The following is a 25,585-nucleotide window of genomic DNA, read 5'->3' on the forward strand; positions in this document are numbered from 1 at the left end:
GCGCGTCGTGTGCGCGCTCCACTCGCTGCAGCAACTCCTCCGGGGAGGACTCTCTCTGGCCAGACACACACATCACACACTACGCCCCTACGTCACGCTACCGACGTGTGCACGTGGCGTGTTTATTTATAAATTATATTCTACAATCAAATTTAATTACGCAAGTTTAAGATATGACGTAGAATACTTTCTGTCCACCAAAGGAGACGAGAGCCTATTTTACAATTTACCTTGATTATTAAACAAAAAATATTTTATTAAATATTAGGACTGATTTCGTTGTGTCTACTTACTGAGGGTGCATCGTCACAGGAGTGCAGGGAGTGAATGGAGTGTTCGTGAGACAGTCGTGCGTCGAGTTGCACGTCGTGTCGCGGCGGTCGCTGCACGCCGGCCTCGCGGGTCACCGGGAACTGGCACACCTGTCAAAATTTACTTCCGTATTTACATACTCGGTCTTCTATCTACTTCTAATGCATAAGAAAAAATTATATAAGATTACTCACAGTTATGAGGTTAAAATTTTTAACAATTATTAACTCACTCTCTCCAAACGCAAAGGTTTCTTTCGTAACAGTCTTATCGGTGGAGTGGGAGGTAGCGGGCTAACGCCCGACTCGCTGCTGGGCGGCATCGATCCCCTCGAATACGCACACTTCGAACATCCGGGCGTCTCGCTAGCACCGACACAACTGCGATCGGTTCGCATCCCTCGCACTCGCGACAAATATTTAGAACAGCAAGGTTCGTTCTCACTCGCGCCGGGACGCTCCGTCGTCGATCGAAGCATCCGTATCGTCGTCTCCTGTTCTTTTATCTTGTCGTCCTGCGCCCTGTGGAAACGTGTCCATGAGTGTCGGCGTGTGGGGCGCGAGTGCGCGCGGCTGGCGACGCTCACCGGCGGCGGGCGCGCTGCTCGGCGAGACAGCGCCGCACGCCGCGCACGGCGCGCTGCACCTCCGCGCACAGCTCGGCGCCGCGCTGCTGCGCCTCCGCCAGCTGCGCCTGCAGCGTGCTCGCCGTCTCCGCCTTCTCTCTGAAGTCCATTTTTGAAGTTAAGCTTCATCGTTATAAATATCGAAAGGGCGAGAATTGTAAATTAAATTTTAGGGACGCGTCAATCTCAGGCACGTTTCGTTTCACGAGAAAAAAAGATATGACACAGAGAGAATGAGAGATATACTCGTATTCCAACGCCAAGGAAATGGAGCAAAAGAAATATTTTTTTTGTAATTTCACGTTATATTACGTGTTCCTCGCTGCACGATTTTTATTTTCTCTAGTTTTTTTCTATTATTTATGCCATTCTTTATAATTATTTTGAATTAATAAAGTATCGGTACCTATATTCGAACTTAAAAATAGTTAAGTTACTTAATTAACAAGGTTGAAACAACTCCATTATAATACATTCTAATTTAACCTTCAGTGCATTGCCGAGTAGGTACCTGTAGTGCGTGGCGAGCACTCGTAGTGCGTGGCGAGTACCTGTAGTGCGTGGCGAGATGTCGACAGTGGTCGGTGGCGCGGCGCAGTTCGTCCTCGAGCGCGCGCAGCCTGCTGCGACTCTCAGCGAGCTGGTCCCGCCACTGCGTCACTTGTGCCGAGAGTGACGACACCTCTGCCCGCACCTGCTGATTCTTTAAATACCGAGATTTAATTTTTTTCTTTGCCACGTAAATAATTAAAACCAAAAAAATATAAATAAAGCATATTACTCCATAATAAAGAGTTAGTAGATATTTGTTGATATTCAATCGAGTTCACCAGTTTTTATCAGTTTAGGATTAAACTGAGAAAAACGCTGGTCAATTTAAAGCGCTTTTACATATACACCTTTAATAATGTGATATATTCCTATTAACTAATTACTAAAAACAAGTAAAAACTATTATATATTATATTGAGTACATAAGAGAAATTTTGAAAAGTGACACCGGTAACCCTAACCGAGTAGACCTGCTGCTACTGCTAAGCTGTCATGGTATGGGCATGTTATGCGGAGGAATGAGGACTTTGTTGTGAGGAAGGTCTTGAGCATGGACGTGGATTGTGTGAAAGACGATATGGCTAGATTATAAGAATGTAACTTGTGAGATGACATCAGATAGAGAAGTATGGAAGAAGACATGCTGCGCCGACCTCAAATAAAATTTGGATAAGGGCAGGAGGATTATGATGATGGAAGTAGAAACTATTATCATACCTCCGTAACAATAAGATCGGCTTTATGTAGCTGTGCTCGAAGATCTCTTATCGTGACCTCATGCGACTCACACAGATGCTGGGTGTTCAGCAATTCAGCTGATTTATCGTTTAACATGACTGCAATAGAGTTAAACATCGGTTAAAACGCCTATGTAAACAATTTAACATTCCAGCAAGAATTTATTTATTCATATTTCTCAAATAAGTTAATGCTTCACTATTGAATCGAAATTTAACCTTCCAAGTGAAAACCGGAATTTTTTTGAATTAATTAAAGCTCGATACTTTATTTAAAATTAAACAATTCGTTTTGCTCACTGATAGAGCATTAGAGTTATGTCATTAGTGTTGACATTTTTAGGAAAACACAAGTATCTATAACTTCAAAACCAATAGTAAAAAAAACTCAAATATTTAAGTGTTAAGCTAAAGCCACAGTTTGAACAAACAAACACCCATAGTATCTTACCTTCGAGGCGTTTCAGTTGAAATGTAAGCGTGTCGCAGGCGGAGCCTCGGTCCTTTGACCCTTGATCCAGCGCCGCCAGTTGCTGCCTGATGCGGTGAAGCTTCAGATAAACAAACACATATTGAGCAAATTATAGTTCATGTAAATATTCTGATGGTGTTTATATCAATAAATAAATGATGTAAAATTAATTTACTTGGTGATAGAGCTTTGTACAAGTTCATCTGGGAACGTACCAACCGATAATCTCATCTTATAACATAATAAACATACATAAACAGCCTGTAAATTTCCCACTGCTAGGCTAAGGCCTCCTCTCCCTTTGAGGAGAAGGTATGGAGCATATTCCACTACGCTGCTCCAATGCGGGTTGGTGGAATACACATGTGGCAGAATTTCATTGAAATTAGACACATGCAGGTTTCCTCACGATGTTTTCCTTCACCGCCAAGCACGAGATGAATTATAAACACAAATTAAGCACATGAAAATTCAGTGGTGCCTGCCTGGGTTTGAACCCGAAATCATCGGTTAAGATGCACGCGTTCTAACCACTGGGCCATCTCGGCTTCTTGTGAGCTCCTTTGCTCCTATCTTATAACGACAACCAGAAATATTTAGTATGTACACCTGATGGTAAGCGGTCACCACCGCCCATAAACAATGTCGCTGTAAGAAATATTAATCATTCCTTACATCGCTAATGCGCCATCATCCTTGAGAATTAAGATGTTCGCTCGCTCACCCTTCAAACCGGAACACAACAATACTGAGTATTGCTGTGTAGTGGTAGAATAAACGATAAGTGGGTGGTACCTACCCAGACAGACTTGCACAAAGCCCTACCACCAAGTACTACACTTACCATCTGGTGCAATTTGCCAGTCCGACAACCTTTATAAATACAATTAACTCAAAGTAAATACCTCCTTCTCTTTTTCTTCAATCTGCTTTGAGTACTGCTGGTCCATGTTCGCCTTATCTTCTAACGCGGCTTCCAAACCGCACACTCGCTGCCGCAACTCTCCTATCTGGATCTATAATATACTTTCACAATTCGAATGATCATAGACCATGATATGTGACGTCACTACATAAACACCCTATCCAGTATCAGATACTAATAAAGCCAACCAATGTCCTGACATTGTTGACAGTTTTTAGCAGTTATAGTTAGTGAGCAAGATGTATACGTGACTTCTATGAAGAGGAACATTTATACGACTAATTCAAATATGTTGTTAAATAGAAAATAATAAATATAATGTAATACTGCAGTCAATGAATTTACGAGTGTGTTTGTGTGAAACTCACACATTAAAAGCAGAATAATTTACCTCCATTGATTCGTTTCCTCGTTTCAATTCGACATTTTCCTCGCCCAATCCACAAATGCAATCGGTCTGAAATTCAAGATTATGAATATTATTTTCAACGGAAATGCTTTGTGCAAGCCCGACTGGGTATAGGTCTCATTACTCATATATTTTACCGCCAAACGGCAATAATAATTAGTATTGCTATGTTTCAATTTGTGGCAAATAAATGTAACTACAGGTACAAGGGACATAACATCTTAGTTCCCGAGTTTAGTGGCGTATTTGTGGTATGAGGAATGATCAATATATCTATCAGCATGATCATGGCCCGTGGTAACCACTTCACCTTCATGACTCCCATTTTCCAGTTCGCCTTCCTATAAGAAAAGTACAAAATAATATGTTAATAAGCTTTGCCATTCATTCTGCTTAAAAAGGTGTTAAGGTATTAACACATGCCTAACAATTATTATTTTAATTTAAGATCTGATTTATAACAAAACATCCAAATATCATAACGACTATATGTACATAAGTTCAATAAACAAATCTATCTTACAAAATGTCTGCTATACATGGAAGCCCAAAAATATCTTATATTAGTTTTTAGCAATTAATAAAACTTATTAAAATAACTCGAGTTAAAATTATATCAATAAATAAGGTATATTACTTGATAAAAGATTACATAGATAATAAATGTTAGTTGAGTTAGCTTTAATTATATTATAAAAAAGTTCTTTACTATTTTGTTGATATTATATAAAATGTTATGTTGTATGTTATCTGAAACTCTGACACGAGTAAGTATTATGCTCCCTAGAGTCCTAATCTCAAAACCCTACCTAATTGAAAAGAATAATGTTTTTTGACTTGTAATAATAACATATTGAGTTGATACAATTTAGTTGATGAAAAAAAGTAGCGATTATGTATGATTACGGTTTCTTGCAGAACAAACCGAACAGGCAACTTAACATTTAATTTAATAGTGTGAGATGAAGACTCAAGCATGCTTGTAAAAGCTTTGGGTACATTTTGAGTTTAAATTTGATTTATTGTATAAGTGAATGCGAAACATTCATTATACGCAATATACCGCGACAGTTATAAATCTTTTTAAATAAACTGTTGTAAAGCATCATTAGTTCTATCAGGCACAACATGCCGTTAGTAGAGGTCACGAATATTCGTAAGGCGCTACCCGCAGCATGTCCTGCAGGCGGCGCAGCTGGCGCGCGATGTCGCGCAGCTCGGCCGCCGGCTCGCAGCCCCACACGCCCTGTCCGGAATCAAACTACCGTCTTATTTTGATAGCAGAAACATTTATTACATATACATAATCGATGTCAACTCGAAACTACAACATTCCAAATCATTGAAAAATCTTGATACTTGTTTGTCATCGATTTTTCTTCTATTTTTATATAACTAAAACATTTAAGAATTTAAAATGGAGGAGTTTCATTCGGGTCGCTTCTGTATAGTCATCCTAGTTACCGTACTACCAAAAAAAAATATTGTTGCATTAACTTTGCGTAATCATTTGTAGTGATTTTTATTTCGATCACTTCAACAGCAGGTATACTATCTAGTCTGTGATATATTTTATTTTCTTCTATAAGGCGTCATGGTAGTGGTCTCTATATTTTCAAGGTTTTTTTTTATTACCAATTCATCCAAAAATCTTTTTATTGCTCTGACCCACTTCTTATAGCTAACTCATAGAGCCGTAATTCATATTTTCTGGATCGAAATCTAGTCCCTTATTGACGTTAAATGATTTTTCATATTAAAATAAAATATTGATTGTATGCTTGGACTCTTTTCCTTCGTGTCCGTTTGGCTGTCATCAGACAATGAGAGTAAGTAAATAAAGTGTCTTGAAGATCTGGCCAAGGAACAAGACTAATTAGCCTTTATATTTGTCTTGAAAGAGGATAGATGAAAACAGATAGATAGAAAGGGGATCCTTAAATCAAAGTGGTCCATCAGCTGTTGCTATTCATCTTCATGCATTTCAAAGTACCATAAATAATCTTAACATCATCAAAATTGTTGGATAAATTAAGCCTTCTTCATCAACATTATGTTTGTTAGTAGATCACACAAAACATTAGTCTTGTTATTTTTACCGAATCATTATTCGTCGAGTTGTTTAGAAAATTCGATATTTCCGTTTTCAAATTTTCCACTTCCATTGCAATGTCCTGAAACCAAAAAAAAATTTCTTGTTGGTTAGCGTAGACTTCAAACGCGTAATTAGTATTGCCTTTTTTTAAAATTATGATTTTACAATCTGCCAACGTCTGAATGTTATTGTTTTTCTTTGCTAACGCTCCATCGCTCGAAAACTGTAATTTTCATTTACTAGATAAGGTTGCCTACTATTCAAATAGGGCACGTATTATAAAAGCTAGTGTTGCTATCATTATCAGTTATACAGTGAAAGCGCGTGTCGTTCATAAAATAAATCAGTCCATCACCTCGTAACGCTCAATTGAACTCTTCTGTGATTTCAATGTGTTCTGCAGGAAATCTATCTGGTCAGATTTTTGACGCTCCACGAGTTTCATATCCAAGTACGACCTTCGCAGCATTGTTATCAGCTCTTCCTGTTTTGCTGTCTGATTTAAATACATATATTAGTTTATTTATTAGATTTAGTAAGTTAAAATTAAATATTGAGAAAAGTTAAAATGTTAACTTTAGATCTTACACTATTAGTGTGCGTCAACTTTGACTATCTGTCCCGCGTGCGTTAAAAAGCCCTCATTCAGGACGCACACTTAATTAAGGCTTTATTACAACGAAATTAATTCATTTTAGTATCATTAGCTTGTGGAGAAAAAAATGGAGAGCCATGGTCTATTCTAACGAATTTAATCAACATAAATTTAGGAGGTCCAGGTTTCCGAGACCACCTAAAGTTGTCAATAAAATCATAACCATATATAATTTATCAAAATTGAAAATTATTATTTAGAAAACTATATTTTGTCTTTTTTTGTCTTAAAACTCTTATTAAAGTACCTCTTCTGATTCTTTCAGTATTTTTTCGGAAAAAATACTAGTAGGACCAACTTTAATTTAAATTATCGCTTTGAAATTAAACCATCCATGATTCATGATAAAAAAATAATAATAAACTCATATTCACCTCATAAAAGCATTCCCTGTAGAACTCTTCGATCACGGAGAGATTGTCTCTGAGTGTGTTCACGATATTCGAATCCTATAACGTTCATTGAATACTTTTATACAAAAACACTCGCGGAAAAAATAAACGTAATATTCTTTTAATTCTTTATTGTTGATCTCTTAAGTCTGAATATATCTTTCATAGAAATAAGTTTTTGTAAGAGATCCTCAGTTGTATGCGCCCTATATTTTAGCGAAAATAGTAAAAATATTTAAGGATCTGTTTTTCTATGTCACAGATATTTATCGCAAATTGAGGCGATATCATTGGTCGAGAGCTTGATATTCATTAAACCTCTATGATATTCATTATGGATTTGCGAAAAAAGGCGTATTGAAAGTCGACGAAACTGTTATCGGAATTTCGGAAGTAAAATTAAAGTGGAAATAAGTGCAATAGTGTTCTATTATAAATAAAGATATATTAATCATATAATCTAGACTCATAGTGCACAATATAGCTGAGTTATTATCAAATCGAATGAAATACGGTTTATAATCTATGGTTTGTTTATCTTTTTTCCTACTTCCATTGAAAAAGACTATATATATATTGTGGTCGTACTATACCGGCGAGTTGTTCTCATTTATCACCATGAACAGGTAGGTAGGTAGACCACTAACTGATGTTGTTACAGCTCAGTTATTTTCACAGTCTTAAGGCATATTACTTTACACTACAGACATTGATATTATTTCCATTCTGCAAAAAGAGCCGCCCGATCTATTAATAATCTTGAACCCGAGACTTCCTTCGGGATGTTTTTAAACAAGTAGGTTACAGTTGCATCACAACACGTTTACAACAATATAAGGTGTATTTATAATAACATAGATAAACGTGCCGAATTCGGAAAGTTAAGATTATTTTAATACGGAGATTTCGCAAATATTTATCCTATTATACAACATATACTTATATTGATTACGAATACGAGGCATATATATATTTCTATGTAGTGGACTGCGTATTTTATTTGAGAAAAAGTAACTACAACGTTTCTTATAAGTTCTTCTCGGTAAAAACGTTTAAAAACGGTAATAGTTTTACATTTTAAAAATAGAACAAAAATATCTTATAAAATAATACTTAATTTTGATATTTCAAGTATTTTTTCTTAATATTTTTTATTATTATTTTATTTCCCTGTAAAAAAATGTTAATACAATGTTTTTATTGGTACTAGGATCACATAATATCATAAGATATCAAAGAAACGTTCTAGCAACAAAGAATGTCCCGCACGGTGTAGTTTATAAAAAGTGTAACAGTCCAATTTCGTTAATGGTATGTAAATTGAAGATCGATCTCTCCATTGGTGTATGTCTAAGATCAAATTAAATCTCCTGCAGATTAACTATTTCGAAGGCCTTTTTCTAGTTTCTCACATATTTTTTTCAACTACAACGTAATTATATTTAAAAAAAAACGAATCCATTACCCTAATCAAAATAAATATTTGACCCATGTCTATGACCCCCCCCCCCCCCAAACAGTTGCCTAAACTGTTAAAAAAATACTAAGCTAGTAAAGATAACTCACCGCTGCCGTCGTTGATACATCAGCCATCTCCACTTGGTTACCATCAGCTGAACTCCTTATCATATTCAACTGTTACAAACAACTATGTCATTATTAATTATATTTTAAGTAATATTTCTTAAGTACCATATATTCCACTACTTAGTTAATCTCTAGTTGGGGAGAAGGACAGATAAGGATACATTTTCATCCGACACGCAGGTTCGTGATGTTTATCTTCACCGCATAGGGAATCTGCTTGGTGGTTCAGTCATGTGGAAGTCTATCTGAGTCGGTTTCAACCACTCATCAGATATCCTACTATATAAGACTGAAATTCTTAGTATTTAGTACTGTTATTTTCCAGTATGAACTGTGAGTGATTCAGTGAAATTTCAGATACAAGGGACATAATAACTTAAGTTCACAAAGTTAGTGGCGCATGTGTGATGTAAGTAATATTTCTAAGCGCGCCAATGTTTATAAGCAGTGACTAATTACATTTGGGTGACCCGTTCGACAGGCCTTCTATCGATTTTATAAAAAACTACGAGATGAATTATAAACACAAATCAATCACATGAAATTTCAGAGGGGATTTAATTCAATTCAATGAGGGGGTTCAATTCGCTCTAGGTCACTACTTTTGGTGACATAGGAGTAAAATATAAAGAACCAATTTCAGTGCAACAATGTTAGTTCTAACAATGTTAAAAAGTCTATGGTACTCGAGAGACCATATAGATATAGACGGTATCATAATTACCTAAAAACACAAAAACGCTAAAACTTTTGTTTTATCTGTAACAGATATAGAGACACACAAATCAAATTGTATTCCTTTTATACACGACGGCGTTAAAAGGTTTATATTTTTAGGATTGGATGAAGACGCATATTTTCTGCAAATAGATTCGAAACTTAACGTCTATATCAAACAAGTATGGTCTTTATAATAAATAAAATACGAATTTGAATAAATTTATGTGTATTAAAATTCTTATAACATTTTTGTGAATTTATATTCACTCCAAATACTTGCGTCTACAATTATTATTGTTTTTATTACTAATATTTTTTACTAGCTGTGCCCGCGACTTCGTTCGCGTAGTTGTCGGAAACACTATTATGATTATCGTTTGATTGCTCACGTTGGTTTTTGTTATTATAATCGTCAATAAGAATTAATAATATGTTTTACAGTACTTCAGCGTAGATTATATTTTTAGTTTTATTTTCTTGTGGTAGAAGAACATACTGATTTTGCCCGCAACCCGATCTTGACAACGCGACATATAGTTGGCCGTGTGAAAAGCAGTCTTGACGTAAATCGATTCATACGTGTTTAAATGTTTGGCCCTGTGATTTATTAATGGTTACGGCAAAAGATAACTTAATGGGAAATTGAATTATTTTAAAATTAAAAGGTAAATCATTTGGAATCATTGGGATGCGAGGTATAAGCACTGTTTGACTAATTGCCGGACCAGTCAAAACTGTTGCAACGATCACGTTATTGCGAAGGAATTTTACTTGAAGGCGGGTCCCGTTACATAAATTTGGTGGTTTAAGATTTCTGAGTAAAATTATCGCAGCACCTATTTTTAACTTCAGGGAATGTGGTGGAAGGCCGCTCGGGTTTAAAGAATTGAGAAACTCTTGTGGGTAATGGACAGCATCTTCTTGATCCATTACATTATCAATAGATGTGTAGGTAGTTATATCGCCTGGAAGTTTGGTTAAAATTAGGTCCTTAATTTCGTCAACGCTACTATTTCTCGCCGCCAATATTGCCCTTTGACACATCCATTGGTAATCTTTATTTTCTATTTCGACGATATTAGGGTAAACTTTTCATATTAAATCCTCTATGCTAGTCACTTTTCTCCTAAATCGCGATCAATTTCAATTTTATTTTCAGAATGAGGTACTTTTCCATCTCCTATTAAAAGTAACTTTGAAGGAAAATTTGTACTTCCTCCCCCCAAATGTGCTCTCATATTCGTAGATAGTTTTAAGGTATGGACAAATTTCCATAACGATGAACTTTTAAGGCAAGACCTTACAATGTCTGCTCTAGTTCCTCTTAAAATTACCGGTAAAGTTTGTCTAAATAAATTACCAACATCTGTGTTTTTATTGCTTATTGTTATACGGTCAATTATGACAACCCTTTTCTTAAACATAAAAGAAATATTGTACAATAGTGTACGATTGCGAATATTTTTTTGTTAACAATTCGATGCAGGTGTATCGACATCTGGATGTAAGACAAAAGAAAAAGTCAATTGTAAATAAATAAATCACAAACAAAATTCATACTCTGCCAAAACAAACAAAACGTTCAACTGGAAATGTAATAGTAAGACTGAATGACTTTTTTTTGTCTTGGATTAGGAGAAAAGTTCATGAATTGTAATACCTGACGGTAGACATGTTTGCTTAAACACTCAATTTTGATCCCAATTTTCTGTCATTATATAGGACCACTATGTACGTATAGGGTTTAAAAAAACATCAAGAAGAAGTGTATTTATCGATAGACCAGATTTACAAATTTGGAGTATATCATATATTTACAAACCTACCTTGGCTGACACCGCCTCCAAAAATAACAATAATTTTAACTATAATATATTATCGTAATAACTTTGCTAACTTTTAAATAGGCTAAATATTTTTAATTTCATTTTACATAGTATAAATCTAAAAAATATTGTGATCATTGTTTGTTATTCATAGGTTTGTGTTAAGTTAGATTTAAAGTGGGTAGGTACATACTTATCTCCTTGCGTGGAAACACAGAACGTACCTACATATTGGTAAATAGAATAAGTTACTTGATTATTAAGTTGTAGAATAATAAGCAATTATTTTTTACTTTTTAGAGCATATTACTTTTTTTCTCTTTTGAAGTCGGTTTTTTTTTTGTCAAAATTTTTGTTTCTAAAAGATTCGGCCGAGTATCGCTAACGTGCTCCTTAGAATTGTTCCGTTCCCTTCCGTACCGTTACTTTGTCAAGGATCCTATGCTCAGAACCTTACCAAACTTTCACCATAGTACCCTTGAAGTATATCCTTTATAATAAAAAAAGAATCATTAAAATTGGTTGGCACAATTTTGAGTTATTCACCTATTTATCGCGCACATACATAATGCACATTTAAGACTTATATCGTTTTCATAGGGATACCATCATCGTAACAGGATAAAATTAAAATGGGGCCCCACGGGAAGCATTACCTTTCAAACAAAAAAAAAAATATCAAAATCCAGTGAAAAGTTATGAGGTAACAAACATATAAAAAAAAAAATACAGACGAATTGATAACCTCCTCCTTTTTGAAGTCGGTTGAAAACAAATAATATTAACTTAAACGTAATAAGATAAACAAACCGAACAATAAGAAGTTTAGATTTGTTTCTCCTTTGGTGTTATTATTTCATAAGGTGATTATAGTACAACCGTGTTGAATATGCTTGAACGTAATAGAAATTACTTGAAATATTGAACTACTAATTTATTTGTGTAGTCATTTTAAACGATATTCACCTATTTGCTTATTTGCATAATTTATTTTCTCTGTGATGATTAATCTGCATCGGTGAAAGTATCGCTCGCCATTTTGAACTTTTTTACGTGTGTAATGTAATTTTTATACCTTATTTATACCGTGAAACGTTTGAATTGTTTACTTGCAAAGTACGAAGGAATGTTCATTGAAATTTTATCTTATATCGTAAGTTAAAACTACAGCAGATTATGATTTAAATGTAACCGATTTTAAACGATAAAAAATAATGAGCAAATAAGCTGATAACAAAACCTAATTTTGATAAATAATTTAACTATTAAGAATGTTAATTTTTTTAAGTCGTTATGTGCATTGCTACTTCGCAGAACTACACCCGCGGCTGAGAGTGGCGAGCGCGGCGGCTGGGCTGACCCGCCTCCCCCTCAGCCGCCGCCGCGCCCCGCCTGCTAGCACACTCTTAACAAATAGACATATAGTGTCACGGACTTTTTTTTTATTATTAAAAGAGGAATATATCTTTCATACACATTTTTTGAGTAACTTAAAACGTTTATGCTGCGCACGCATCGAAAGTCCATAAATGTGAATAATTTTCCCCGTTTTTGCAACATTTCTCACTGTCGCTGCGCTCCTATTGGTCGCAGCGTAATGTTATATAGCCTAAAGCCTTCCTCTATAAATGGACTATTCAACAAAAAAAGAATTTTTCAAATCGGACCAGTAGTTCCTGAGATTAGCGCGTTTAAACAAACAAACAAACTCTTCCGCTTTATATATTAGTATAGATTTAGCTTAATCTTTAAGCAAATGTCTTATTATTATTTAGTTGCTGTAAAAATTACGAGTAGTATTTTTAAGTTCCAATTTAGATTATTTAAAAACTAAAGTGGTAAATATGTATTACAGTGTTAATATATGTACATAAGCCCTTCTACACGTATGACATGGTATAAAATATCGCGGTTAAACCTGCATGTTTTGTTTGACATTAATACGACAGACTTCTTAAGAGGAAAGGTTACGTGAATATGTTTTTTTTATTTGATTTATGGTTATTGCTTACGTACAGGATTCGTCTGCTGTGCTTGATGCAGCTTGCTGGCGGACTGGTTACACTTGGAGTTCAGAGCAGCAATGCGAGCCTCTGCCAGTGACAAGCTTTCAGTCTGCACACGTATAGTCTCTTCCTTGTTCTTGAGCTGCTTAAACAGAATTTACACATACAATTAATTGAACATCATATCAAGCTCTATAATATCTCAAAGTTAAACATTAATAAGTTGTCATTGAGTAACTCAATGTTTAAAATTAAATTTAAATAATATTTATTTAAAAATAAACTAAACAATGAAAAGTATTACGGCTTGGCGGTGGGGTAACTAATGGGTCACTGGTTACCCACATTTATCTAAAATTCATTTAATTAGGTACCTTTTAATAGTTGCAATTTTTAATTAAATAAAGATACCACCGGCAACGTAGGCTATCTCTCAAAAATGATAACTGTAACAAATCAGAAAAAAATGTCTGAATGACCGCTTCTAATAAAAAAATATCCAATACCGAATAAATAGAAAGACCTCCAGGGACAATTGAAATGACAAAGCACGACAATTCTCGAAATCCAGATATACCTACTGACGAACGCTCTCAACTGTCAACAGCGCGAGTAACACCACGAGACAATCAATGTAAATGAAATGTTCAGTTATACATATGTACAATTACAGTCTACGAAGAGTAAAGGCAAATAAAGAACTTGAGATTGAATTAACGCGATATAATTGGTCGAGCTTGAGTAAATTATGGTATTCATTATGGTTTCGCGAAAAAATCCTTATCGAAACTTTAGAAGTAACATTAAAGTTGATGTGAGTAGTTAAGTCGAATCGTCTAGTACTGTATCAGTAGAATTCACATTGGAAACCGGTGGTATATTTATGTTAAATAATGATTACTTGTAAAGGCTACTTGAATAAAGAATATTTTTATTTTAATAGGATATATCAGACTTATTAGTGTTAGTTTATTTAGTATTTGATATTATTAAATCGCATGCAATATGTAAATCTATAGTTTGTTTTTATCTTCTCCTTTTATTGGTATAGATCATATCGTTACCTTGTCCACGTATCGGATATTTTTTAAAACTATATCGCCAATGCACTTTCTCCTCCCCTTTAGTCTACCTTTGTACCTCCTCGATATAGATTTACTAACTAAAACTATTTATAAGTCCGTGTATATTAACAAACGCTTCATTAATGAAACGATCAGAAGGAACGTATGAAGGGTAGATAACGACCCTCGCGATACGCAGTGGTTTAAAAATAATTCACCTACTATTAGCATGGTTGCCATCAATTTGTTTTCGAGGGAGCGCGTGCGCACCGCTTCGCTCGCAGCAGTCTCGACGCTGCTGGCTATGCTATCCTGAAAGTTAAACCCAAAAGTGTAATACTATCTTTCAAACTTATTTTTTATATCTATAACTTCAAACAAACTTTGAGAAGATTTAACTTAAAATTAAATGTTTTCACCGACTAAGCGATACCCGATTTCAATACCAAATTAATGAAGTATATTTATTTTAGTCTTAAATAAAATTTACATAGTAATATTTATTATTTACCTAAAACACTTCAAAAGTTTCAAACAAAAAAAAATCTACTTATATTAATCGAAAGACTATTCGTTTAATACAATTCACTTCTAGAAATTAAGTTAGATTTTATAAATGGGAACATCATTAATAAATAACTATGACAAGGGCTTGATCTTCAATGTTTGTTATCGATCATATTAGATTGAGGCTACATTGTGAATCTTTAAATTTCAATTTTAACCTTAATTCGATATTATACAGCCGTTATTGCTAACTAAACAGTTGGCAATAACATGTTATTTATCTTTAAATCGACTCATCCAAGCTGTCTAACTTCAAAATACTAATATTCTCTCAAAGTCCGTTATTTAAATAATTGCCTGTCTAATTAATCTAGTCAAACAAATACATTGCTAGGGTCTATTAAAATGTTTTCACGCCTTGTCGGATTTGTTGTCCCATTGGATTATCAGAGTGAAGAAAAAATAGGGCACATAATTCACACACATTTCGCACACTTTTGTGTCCTATAACATGTCCTGTGAAATTTGCTAATCTAGCTTAAAAATTTATCAACATAATTTATACATTTTCAAACTCAGACAATATCAATAAATCATGGGGACTCACTTTTGTAAAGTCACTCGTATCTGAATCCCCGTACATCATAAGTCCGTTAAACATCATCGTAAAACAACAGACGATCAAGCAGAACAAACAATAACAAAATTACACCGAATGCCACTTGATTAAAAAAAAAAACACTTTTATTGCTAAAAATTAAACTGTAATCGAAAGAAAGTCATACAATCATAATTATAATTGACTTGTTTTATAATTTATGAAGAGTTCCACATGAACTATGTCAATTCATAAGTCAAGTATCAACAAAGCCAATAACATAAATATTCCACGGCGGGACAACGTCACGTCTCTCATTAAGAAGAACTAATAATAACTGAAACCAAACAATCTATATAACTTCAGAAAACATTAATAACACCGCAGGTTAAAACAAGCCTCGCTTTAAGACGAGGACGCAGTGCAACGCAACGCACGAGTCCTGAATGCAGCTCTGCACTGGGGGTGCGATGGAGCGCCGCCAGTATGTATATTTAGCGCAGCGTAAATAGTAATTTTGGAAGCGTTGGTGGCGGAAGCGCCTCTGTCCCAGTTGCTCGCGGAGCCTAGGCCGAGGGTTTTATACAGCGTGTTGCCGAAGTACTAGTAGCATTGTTAATATTTATTTTTTATAACCAAATAATATGAAGACGCAAGCTTAAACTAAATAGAGTCTGGCTGGGTATATCTTAACAATAATTTTACCACAAATCTTTGTTTCTGTTGAATTGCAACATACCCAATATAAGCGCCGGTACGCATACGAGATCAAAGACATCCCTTTGATCTCATAGCTAGCAATAGTCTATGGACGAGATTAACAATTTTTCAATGTCATAATCAAATCGTCTGCACTTTTAAAATAAGTAATAAGTTTCATATAAGATCGTTACATACATTCTACACGTATAAATGTAATGGTAGTCTCAAGAATTGTAATCTTAATATCTTGGCGGGAAATGTAATTTTGAAACGAGCGGATACCGCGCTGTGGTATCGACTTCATTAGCTACAAAGCGCTTCCGCGCGACGCCGACGTTTCGTCACACGAGACCATTAGCATCTGAATTCGGACGCATTAAAGATTATTTATGAACTTTATATTTTTGAACATACCTGTTTCGAGTTCGTAGATCTCTTAATTTTTATAACTAAAACAGTGTAAAGCGACTATCTTTTTATAATTTGAATCATAGACCGATTGGTACCAGTGGTACCATAAAATCTTAGTTACCAGGGTTGATGGTGCATGGTGCTTACCTAAATAATAAAAAGTAAATGTTCTAAACAAATCATAATTCTATCAAAACCTGAGTTAATGTAACGAAGCAAAACCACAAGATACGTTTAGTGATACGAAAGATATGTTGACATTTAAATCTCATTCCAATCTTTAACAAATCAGATCAAATTTCAAAGAAACGGTCCCCCATCTGGGATTTGTGTCAGCCACCAGAACTGATACGCATTACTATAAAAACAACACTCCTCCGAGAACTCACGCGCATCTTTAATCAAGATCTTTCCTCTACAGAAATAACAATACTTTGCTACTTTCTACTATTCATTGTAATTATAATTCGAAAAATATTTATTCGTAATAATTTCGCTTATCTTTAGACATGTAATTGACTGAGATTAATTGAATGAGAGATCAGAATCAAGTGCGTCGAGCGACTAAAGGCATTTTATTATTTTCGTTAGCAAGCGCACGTTAAAACATGTAGACGAACCGCAACTGGGGATGAAAAACTTGGAGTTGTATTGTCGTGAAAATTATCCATTCCAATGAGTTCGATTCAACTTATAACTACAAAACTTAAACTGATGCAGCGCACCTCGTAGAAGGTTTCAGTATATATTGTTACATATATTGTTACAAGTACCTGAGCTTCGCAGTTTCATCCGCTTTAAATTAGACTATTGACGTGACAAACGTCAATTTCTTGTTCTTATACAGGATTATTGGTAATTCGACGTATTCCCGTGATTATTTGCGATAATTTTAACCCCAATATTCATGATGCAAAAGTGAACCATTTTTGAGTTATCACATTTTTTAGATTTTTTCAAAATAAGTCAAATATGCAACTTGAAAAATGTATTTAAAAAAAAGTATCAATTAAAATCTATTTTTTTCTTCTGATTTATAAAAACGAATAAACACTGGTTATTCGTCAATATTAAAGCAATAATTATCCGTCCAAATTTAAAAGAAATTTGTATCCGAACATGACCGCATGCATATGAGGGTTAAAATTATCGCAAATAATCACCCCTATAACCTCCTAAAGGGAATACGTCGAATTACCAATAACCCTGTAATTAATCAAAGATCACTAACCTGATGTCGCTTTGAAACATCCCGTTCGCGTGTAGCTTCGATTTCCCTGAAGACAATTTTACAACTCATATTAAAATTATTGTTGTCATAATGTTAAATTTGATCTTCGAAAATTCTCGAAGTTTCCAACGGTGTTTACGATAGGTGGAACTGTATAGAAACTGATGTGCTTCTATCAATGATTACAACCAAGTAGTTACTATTCATAACCTTTACTTATTGAAAATATATTTATATGTAACGAAGTCTTAAACCTCAAAAAGATATATTAATATATTTTTTTAATATAAAATATAAAGTTTATCCCATGGTTATCTGCAAAGCAAAGGGATACCCGGTGCGACAAAATGATGATCGCGAATGCGTATCACACGATCGTTGAACCCTAACCCAAATTCTAGTCTGTTTAACGGAAAAAACATATACAGCGACGAATACTTTAAAATATGTAGGTTATGTTGATGATCGCAGCGCTATCTAGATTTGATTTCGACATTGAAGTCACTACTATATGAATACTGCTTAGTTGTAAGACCTGTGTGACCATGGCATCCAAAAATATAAATACATATACTTAGTTCACAGTTTTAACTCACCCAGAATTTAATTTTCCAACATTTTCTGAAGAGCTACCTTCCACCTTATTTGTACCTTTATCCGAAGCGAAGGGACAAGGAGCACAATCGCACGCCGCTTCATCAATTTCTTGTACCGAACTGTCTGATATGAGAATTGGGGGCGATGGAGACTAAAAAATAAAAAAAAAATATACATATATCCGATCAGAAGAATTTTATTACGAAATGCAATAAATGCCACATACTAACTAATTATTGTAAAAACAATTATAAATTATAGAAGTAGATATGGTTCCATCGTTTTAAGCGCATTTTGTAAGTAAGCAAAAGATTTTTCATCAAATAAAGCGCAGATAACAATGCGAGCAGAAGACTAGGATTTCCTGCTTGAAAACCGAGCAACGGACCAAATCTCTCCCATCCGTTCTTTTTTAACTACCAACTCAATACTAAATGATTACCATATTAAAATCTACCACCGAATAGCAATAGTATTGTTGTGTTTCGGTTTGTGGGGTGAGTGAGCCAGTTTTACTAGGAGCGCAAAATACATAACATTTTAGATCCCAAGGTTGGTGGCGCATAGGCTATACGAGAAATGATTAATATTTTTTACCCATGTCTATAGGTAGTGGTGTCTACTTACCATCATGTACCTATCATCATATTACTATTTATACTATTTATACCCCATTCCAACCATAACTGGAAAAAAGCTAAATAAACAATATTTGACAGCAAATTGACGCGATGTGATTAGGAGCTTGATTTATCTATGATATTCACTATGGATTTGCGAAAAAATGGCGTTTTGAACGTCGACGAAACTGTGATGGGAATTTTGAAAGAATAATTAAAGTGGAAATAACTAGTTAAGTGTAATAATGTTGTATTATAAATAGGGATATACAATACAGCTGAGTTATTAGCAAATCGCATGAAATACGTAAAACGAAGGTTTGTTTATCTTTTTTCCTACTTCTATTGGCTATATATTGATCTCTATATTGAACCAGTTGTTGCTAAATTTAACTTGAATCTTCTGCGCCGACGATTTACAAGTGCCCGTAAGTTTCTAACATTCTATCAATTTGTTTCAATATCAATGGTTTCTATACTTTTAGCTTTTATTATTGATTGCAAGTTTTATACAAAAGAATTATTATAATTATCATCTAAATAATAAGCTTCAACTTACTCTTTCTATGAAGGACACATCAGTATATCTTGACATTTGCAATTTCTCATCTCGACTCAGATTTGGTGTGGATGTTTCTATTCCTGGCTGAATCATTCAATCGTTAATTTCAATCAGTACTCTTGCTTTACACGTACATAATACCATCAAATAAATTGGTCCAAACACATATATATTTGTAAAATGCTTACTCTTACAACTTTTCAAAACATTGATTTAAACTCAAGGTAAACTACAAACGGATTGACAGACAATTTACAAAAATAATATTTAATAACATCAAACCAATTAATTATTAATACAAAGAACAAAATAGTTCATTCAGCTTTGAAGGATCCGTCGTCTCCTGATCCATCACATATGGCGCTGCTTCGATCCCAGTTATTATTTAGGTCCATGTCTGGTCTGACTCTTCGGTTTCGGCGCGGTTGTTGTTGAACACAAGCTATGGTTAGCGAATCGCACGAGGCAGACGTTTTACGTTGTGTTTCATGATGAGAAACTTTTTGGGTATTGAGGCTCTTGGACTCCGATACTTCTTTGAGCTGACAAATAAAAACTTAAGCCATAAAATCTTCCCAGCCTACAATCGATTATAGAATATTCGAGAGATAAATAAATAGTATAATAAAAATAATATAAACAAATTCATTATTTTTAGATATTTTTTTAGATAGCAATGATTCTGTGCCCTCAAGTAATTATTGTATCAAAGCTTTACTATCCCCTTAAATATTTATGGATTTTCAAAACACAAATACACATAGCTTATAGTAACGTGCCACAGCTTACTTTTGCCTTAGTCTGTCGTAATTGGCGTCGCATCTCGTGTATGACATCATCTTTGAACTGTGCTCGTACCGCCGCTACGCGGCACTGTTCGTCCAGCGCCACGCACACGCGTTGCATTGCGCTCAGCTTCTCGCGCAGAGCCACATTCTCATGACGCAGACTTCTAAAATCGCTGCTCAACTGTGTAGAATAATTCGAACAATAATATAAAATATTTTTTATATCTAATGTAATGTTCTATTCAACACATACATTCTACCAAATATCCAAAAGTAGCGTATCTCATCATTAAACAGGGGGTAAACTAATGATACTAGTGAATATGCATGCACTCCGGGAACACCTGGTGCTATTCACGATGTCACCTAACGTTTTGACTAATATCAAAATTTTACAATTCCTGCTGATATATGCGCTCCTAGTACATCGGATGCCATTCGACCATGACGTCACACTACATCATCGCGTGTATGTTTTACAATGTTTGAAAGAATATGAGTATACCTTCAAGCTATCCTCCTGCTGATATATGCACTCCTACTACATCAGATGCTATACGACCGTGACGTGACACTACACCATCGTGTTGAAGTCACATTAATCGAAGTTTTAATTAATAATACCATACCTTTAAGCATCGATATATCGAAATGTACCTACTAGTAGAATATAATATGTCCTCAAATTATGTTTTAGTTTAGGTTACACTCGTCGTACACCTACGTCTTCCTATATTTAATAGTTATCGCCAAACAATCGAGGATCATTTAATACCTTCGCGCTATGTTCCAGCTGCTGCATGCGTTCCTGGTAGACCGGGTGCTCACCAATCGCCACCTCAGACTCTTTCACCGGCTCCACGTCATCACACTGTCACCAATCAATTACTAATTGACTAAAAAATGGGAGAACCTAGTATATCATATTAATATCACGTGTTGAAGAATAATAAATGATGCAGACATATTTTTACACTAGCTACAATACTATAATAAAGTTTAAAATAATTACAAATTGAATATGTAGGTATATGTAAAACTATTGCTAGAAAACGAATTCGCAACATAGGGGCGGATCTACTGTACGGCTTTTTGGGCTTCAGCCCAGGGCCCCGTGGATTCAAGGGCCCCCCAGCTAAGTCAAGTCAAAGTCCAAAATAGACGATGCGAAAGAATCCATTATTTTATTATATTAAACAGATCGTATGGTTTGCAGCCCTGCGAATCCTGCAATTAATCAAACCCATTCATTTAATTTAATTCAAGTCTACGTTCAGGTGTGTCTTAAGTGGGGCCGTAAGGTGCCCTAAGTAGTATTAGCCCAGGGCCCCCTAAACTCACGATCCGGCCCTGCCGCCATATGTCTATAATTTTATATTTATTTACCCACGAGTGGCGAGTTTTTACACAAATGCAATTTACATTGAAGTTAATTTATCAAAGCAAACGTTGTATACGACACTGTATTAAAAAGTTATTTAGTACGTAAGAATCAATTTAATCTATCACGTTTTTTTTTTATTAATTTGAAGAAGACTATATGTTTGGACCAATAAGCGTTTTCTTAATAAAATTTCGTCACATACCTCCCGTCTGTTTTGTGTGCTAATATCAGCCATTACTTCTGCATCTTTTTTTGGAATATCGCTAAAAAACCAAACACGTACAATTATGTTGCTTTCTTGAAAGTGACAATGTTTTTAGAAATAGTGTTGGTTGCATTTACTCTATATCTTTTATATGGCCATGTCTTCCTTATTATTTAAAAACTACTTCAAATTTACGGTATTTATGTAATTTATTAATGTTATACATAAGTACAACAGGTCTGCTTATTGCAGTATGCTCTTAAAAATCGTTACGTGAAACCAAAAGCGTGAGCCAACCTTAATAAATAGATTATATAACGCAAGTAAAATTATTTAATAGGTTCAGTAGTTCCCTGGATGAGCGTTTAATCATATACATAAAACATTTTAAAATTTTCACAAGATAGATAATATGTAGTGAATCTGTTAGCAATCATGTAACTTTTTACGAAGATTATATTTTTGTCGTCTATATGGAATATGGACTATGGATCATTCCATAATGAATAAGTGGCACTGTTGTTGACAAATTATAATGTAGGTATTTATGCGGAAAAATGATTCATACTTATATATACGAAATATCTATACTAGGTGCATCGCGAAATCGGGAGACATCGCGAATTTAAAATCGACAATAATGCTTGAAAGATACGTAAATATTATAGTTATGTAGTATTTAAATAATACTAACGGAGTATGATAACTATTCACGGAAAGCTCATTTCTTAAAGACATTATTGTTTGTTCGTAATGTTGCAAGTCCTTATTTAATCTTCGTATTTCCCTAAAATTCAAAAATCGTATTATTATGTTTATATAACAAATCATCGAACACTGCAGAACCCGTGGTTCTGATTCAAAATCTGTGTGGCGCCAATAACAGCTATGGTATCATTCTGCTAAAAAAATTCTCGGTAGCAGCCCGTGGCGTAGCTAGGTGGGCAAGGGCCCCGGTGTATAGAAAAATAATCGAGCTCTCACCCCCTCCTTCCACCCCCTCTTTAACTTATATTGCCCTTCAAAATTATAAAAAGGAATAAGAATATGATACAGTGAGTTGAACTTATCATTAGAAGGCTAAATCCATACGTCATCTCTATTCAAAGCCTAGGTTAGACCACCTGGCCCTACGATAGCTACGCCACTGGTGGCAGCCGGAAGATAGGAAGTTGACAGTGTTAAATCAAGCTCTCAATCCAATCTGACTGAGAGCGAGATATACGATTTAACACGATGTTTTTTACTCGTGATACTGCGTACCCTTTTTTGTTTCTGTTGTTAGCATATACAATTAAAAAAGATATTGAACACAAACGTCTTGATTTTGTTAACATGATACTAGCTAGGTAAATATGTGTTGATTAAGTGTAAATCAAATTACCTGTCTTTATTTAAATTCTCCTTTTTCAATGAATCATTTTTAATCCTCATCTCGTTCACTCTGTCGCATATCATTTTACTCTTATCTCGCTAAAACAATATATTTACTTAAGTAAGAGCTGGTTAAGGGAATTTGTACTAATCGTATTCTTGAATCAATGCGATCCAAAAAGCATTCCAAATGAGAGTTATAGCGTTATAAGTTATATTTATATCATAATAAAATATAAGCTTATGTATTTGGTTTCAATTAATTTGTAAGAAATCAGTCAGTCAACTAGAACACAATGATATAATTGTACCGACACGATGTGACTAAATAAATTAAGATAACATCAAAGAAATAGGGTTACTTAAAAATTGTATTTTCAATATACATAATGAAAGTAAAATTATCTTTTAAAAGTATGGCTCTTTATGGCTAGTACATAAAGGATTTTTAAAATAAAACATCAAACTATTAAAAACCATAATATTTTATTTATAAAAAAAATTAAATAATTTTCAAAAATTATAATAAAAAAATCATCACGTCAAAACAATACTATAATTTATAATATTTTCTTTGCTTCTTCGATCCTTGCCGGTTGTTGGTTGTTTTGTTATCCCCTTGTTCCAGCTTCGAGTGTTGCCTGAAAGAAGAACAATTTTTAAACTTTGGATTAAAAAGTACCATTTTAAAAGAGGAATACAAATTAAACTGCTTACCACAAAACCGATCCAAATATATCAGACTCGGTGACTTCGTTGAAGTGTATACCGTCAATCGCGTAGAAATCGAACTCGCGCAGACGCCGCAACACTTCCAGCAGTCCGCGCAGGTCTGAGTCCTTACGAACCAATTGCCTGCGCAAAGTATCCGCTTCAGCGCGAAGCTCAATCTCTATCTGTCCAAACGATAAACTTATCAACTTCAATTTAAGTTTAATCTGCCGTCATGTTTTATACTTTCGATGTTCCATATATACATACGTACGTCTTCATGTTTAAAAAAATATTTCATTTTATTCTTCGATTCACTTTTCACACTACTAAATATAACAAACAAACGTTCCTTCGAATGAATACGAATGTAAACATTAAAAGTTATGTTAATTACATGAAAAAACTGTGTTTTTAAGAAATCCCGTTTTGTCTAATTAGACTATTTCGTTACGACCAACCAAATGAAATGTATCGGGGACACGATTAATTTTTTACATTAAATACTTATACATTATTATACGATATTATGTAAATAGGACAAAACTGCCAGAAGCGAGAGAATGTTCATGGACGTACCTCGTATACTATACCTCATATACTATACCTCAGCATGGCGTCTTTTCTCCAAAAGACGTGAAGTCACTTCCGTCTCCAGCTCCTCGATAGTGCTCGCTAGCAGTGTATTCTGTGCAACCAGGTCGCTCACCCATGACTCTAGCACTTCAACTTTCATCTGAATATTAAATAATATATTTGAAAACGTCTAGACTAGTACGACCTACGACCTATTTTATAAGCGAGACCTAACTTTTAGGGGTCATAACAAAAATAACGTCGCTCAAATTGGGTTTAAGACGATTCGCGGGATACGTAGTTCCCCTGTTCCCTGTTCCTTATTGGATAAACATGTCCTCATTTCTTAAGCTTTCAACATTTTTAGTGCGCTTTAATACATTTTGTATCGTTGTTGTTGTTGCATATTTCTTTTAAAATTTATTTGAAGACTACTCTAGTGTATTAAAATAAGATAGAAAGAGGAAAGGATTTTCTTAATGTTGCAATTTCTAAAAAGGTTCAAGAATAAAATAAAAAGGGGTACCCCCTTCTTGAAAACGAAATTCCAGATTACATGATGAGTGTCATGTATGAATTTCAGGGTATATGGCAAGAGATAAAAAAACGAATGGACTGTGTTGGGTGGAAATAGTTGAAGATATGATGGAAAAAATAATGGAAACAAAAAATAACGGAACGGTACAAGGGCAAGGCAGGCGAATGGTTATGATGATAGAGACCACTTGGAGAAATTCCACTTCAAGCAACCTGTAGTTTCTTCGAGCCTCCAATCCGGTCGACGAGCGCGAGGCGGTCCCGGTAGGCGCGCTGCACGTCGCGCAGCACGCCCAGCGCGGGCGCGCCGCACTCCACCACGTTGCCGTCCATGCTACGTACCTAACTATTTTGCAACAAACACTTTTACTTCACCCCGATTATCTAAACCTAATCATCGTTCTA

General features: G+C 34.7%; 3 protein-coding genes across 4 annotated transcripts in view; 1 reads left to right on the forward strand and 2 right to left on the reverse strand.

The window, feature by feature from the left end:
* The window catches only part of LOC113396688 (neuroligin-1-like), a 677,577-nt gene that overhangs the window by 373,010 nt on the left and 278,982 nt on the right, over positions 1–25,585 (forward strand). The window lies entirely within an intron of this gene.
* Positions 258–25,513, reverse strand: LOC113396665 (golgin subfamily A member 4-like). The gene is made up of 24 exons (XM_064220752.1): positions 25,394–25,513; positions 24,675–24,803; positions 24,074–24,252; positions 23,950–23,997; positions 23,367–23,426; positions 22,677–22,769; positions 21,980–22,040; positions 18,423–18,574; positions 17,827–17,872; positions 14,600–14,689; positions 13,324–13,458; positions 8,741–8,809; positions 7,157–7,231; positions 6,483–6,623; positions 6,132–6,206; positions 5,201–5,278; positions 4,015–4,080; positions 3,604–3,714; positions 2,678–2,777; positions 2,207–2,325; positions 1,489–1,640; positions 899–1,036; positions 545–833; positions 258–422 (listed from the first exon to the last, which is right to left on the reverse strand). Exons 1-24 carry the CDS (start codon positions 25,511–25,513, stop codon positions 258–260), a joined length of 2,691 nt encoding a protein of 896 aa, XP_064076822.1.
* LOC113396721 (uncharacterized) lies at positions 19,900–21,400 on the reverse strand. The gene is made up of 3 exons (XM_026634778.2): positions 21,169–21,400; positions 20,395–20,574; positions 19,900–20,147 (listed from the first exon to the last, which is right to left on the reverse strand). Exons 1-3 carry the CDS (start codon positions 21,193–21,195, stop codon positions 19,920–19,922), a joined length of 435 nt encoding a protein of 144 aa, XP_026490563.2. The 5' UTR covers positions 21,196–21,400; the 3' UTR covers positions 19,900–19,919.

The sequence above is a fragment of the Vanessa tameamea genome, chromosome 4 (genome assembly GCF_037043105.1).
Source record: "Vanessa tameamea isolate UH-Manoa-2023 chromosome 4, ilVanTame1 primary haplotype, whole genome shotgun sequence".
NCBI lineage: Eukaryota > Metazoa > Arthropoda > Insecta > Lepidoptera > Nymphalidae > Vanessa > Vanessa tameamea.

Bases quoted from the DNA above. Each gene is read 5' to 3' on its own strand.
- LOC113396721 (XM_026634778.2), bottom strand. From the start codon at position 21,195: ATGCAGCAGCTGGAACATAGCGCGAAG. The intron at 20,575-21,168 runs GTATTAAATGAT...TATTCTACACAG, and splicing joins AGCTGGAACATAGCGCGAAG to TTGAGCAGCGATTTTAGAAG. The intron at 20,148-20,394 runs GTAAGCTGTGGC...TTTATTTGTCAG, and splicing joins TACGACAGACTAAGGCAAAA to CTCAAAGAAGTATCGGAGTC.
- LOC113396665 (XM_064220752.1), bottom strand. From the start codon at position 25,513: ATGGACGGCAACGTGGTGGAGTGCGGCGCGCCCGCGCTGGGCGTGCTG. The intron at 22,770-23,366 runs GTAATTTGATTT...TTTGAATTTTAG, and splicing joins GAGAATTTAAATAAAGACAG to GGAAATACGAAGATTAAATA. The intron at 1,641-2,206 runs GTATGATAATAG...CGGTATTTAAAG, and splicing joins CCGATCTTATTGTTACGGAG to AATCAGCAGGTGCGGGCAGA.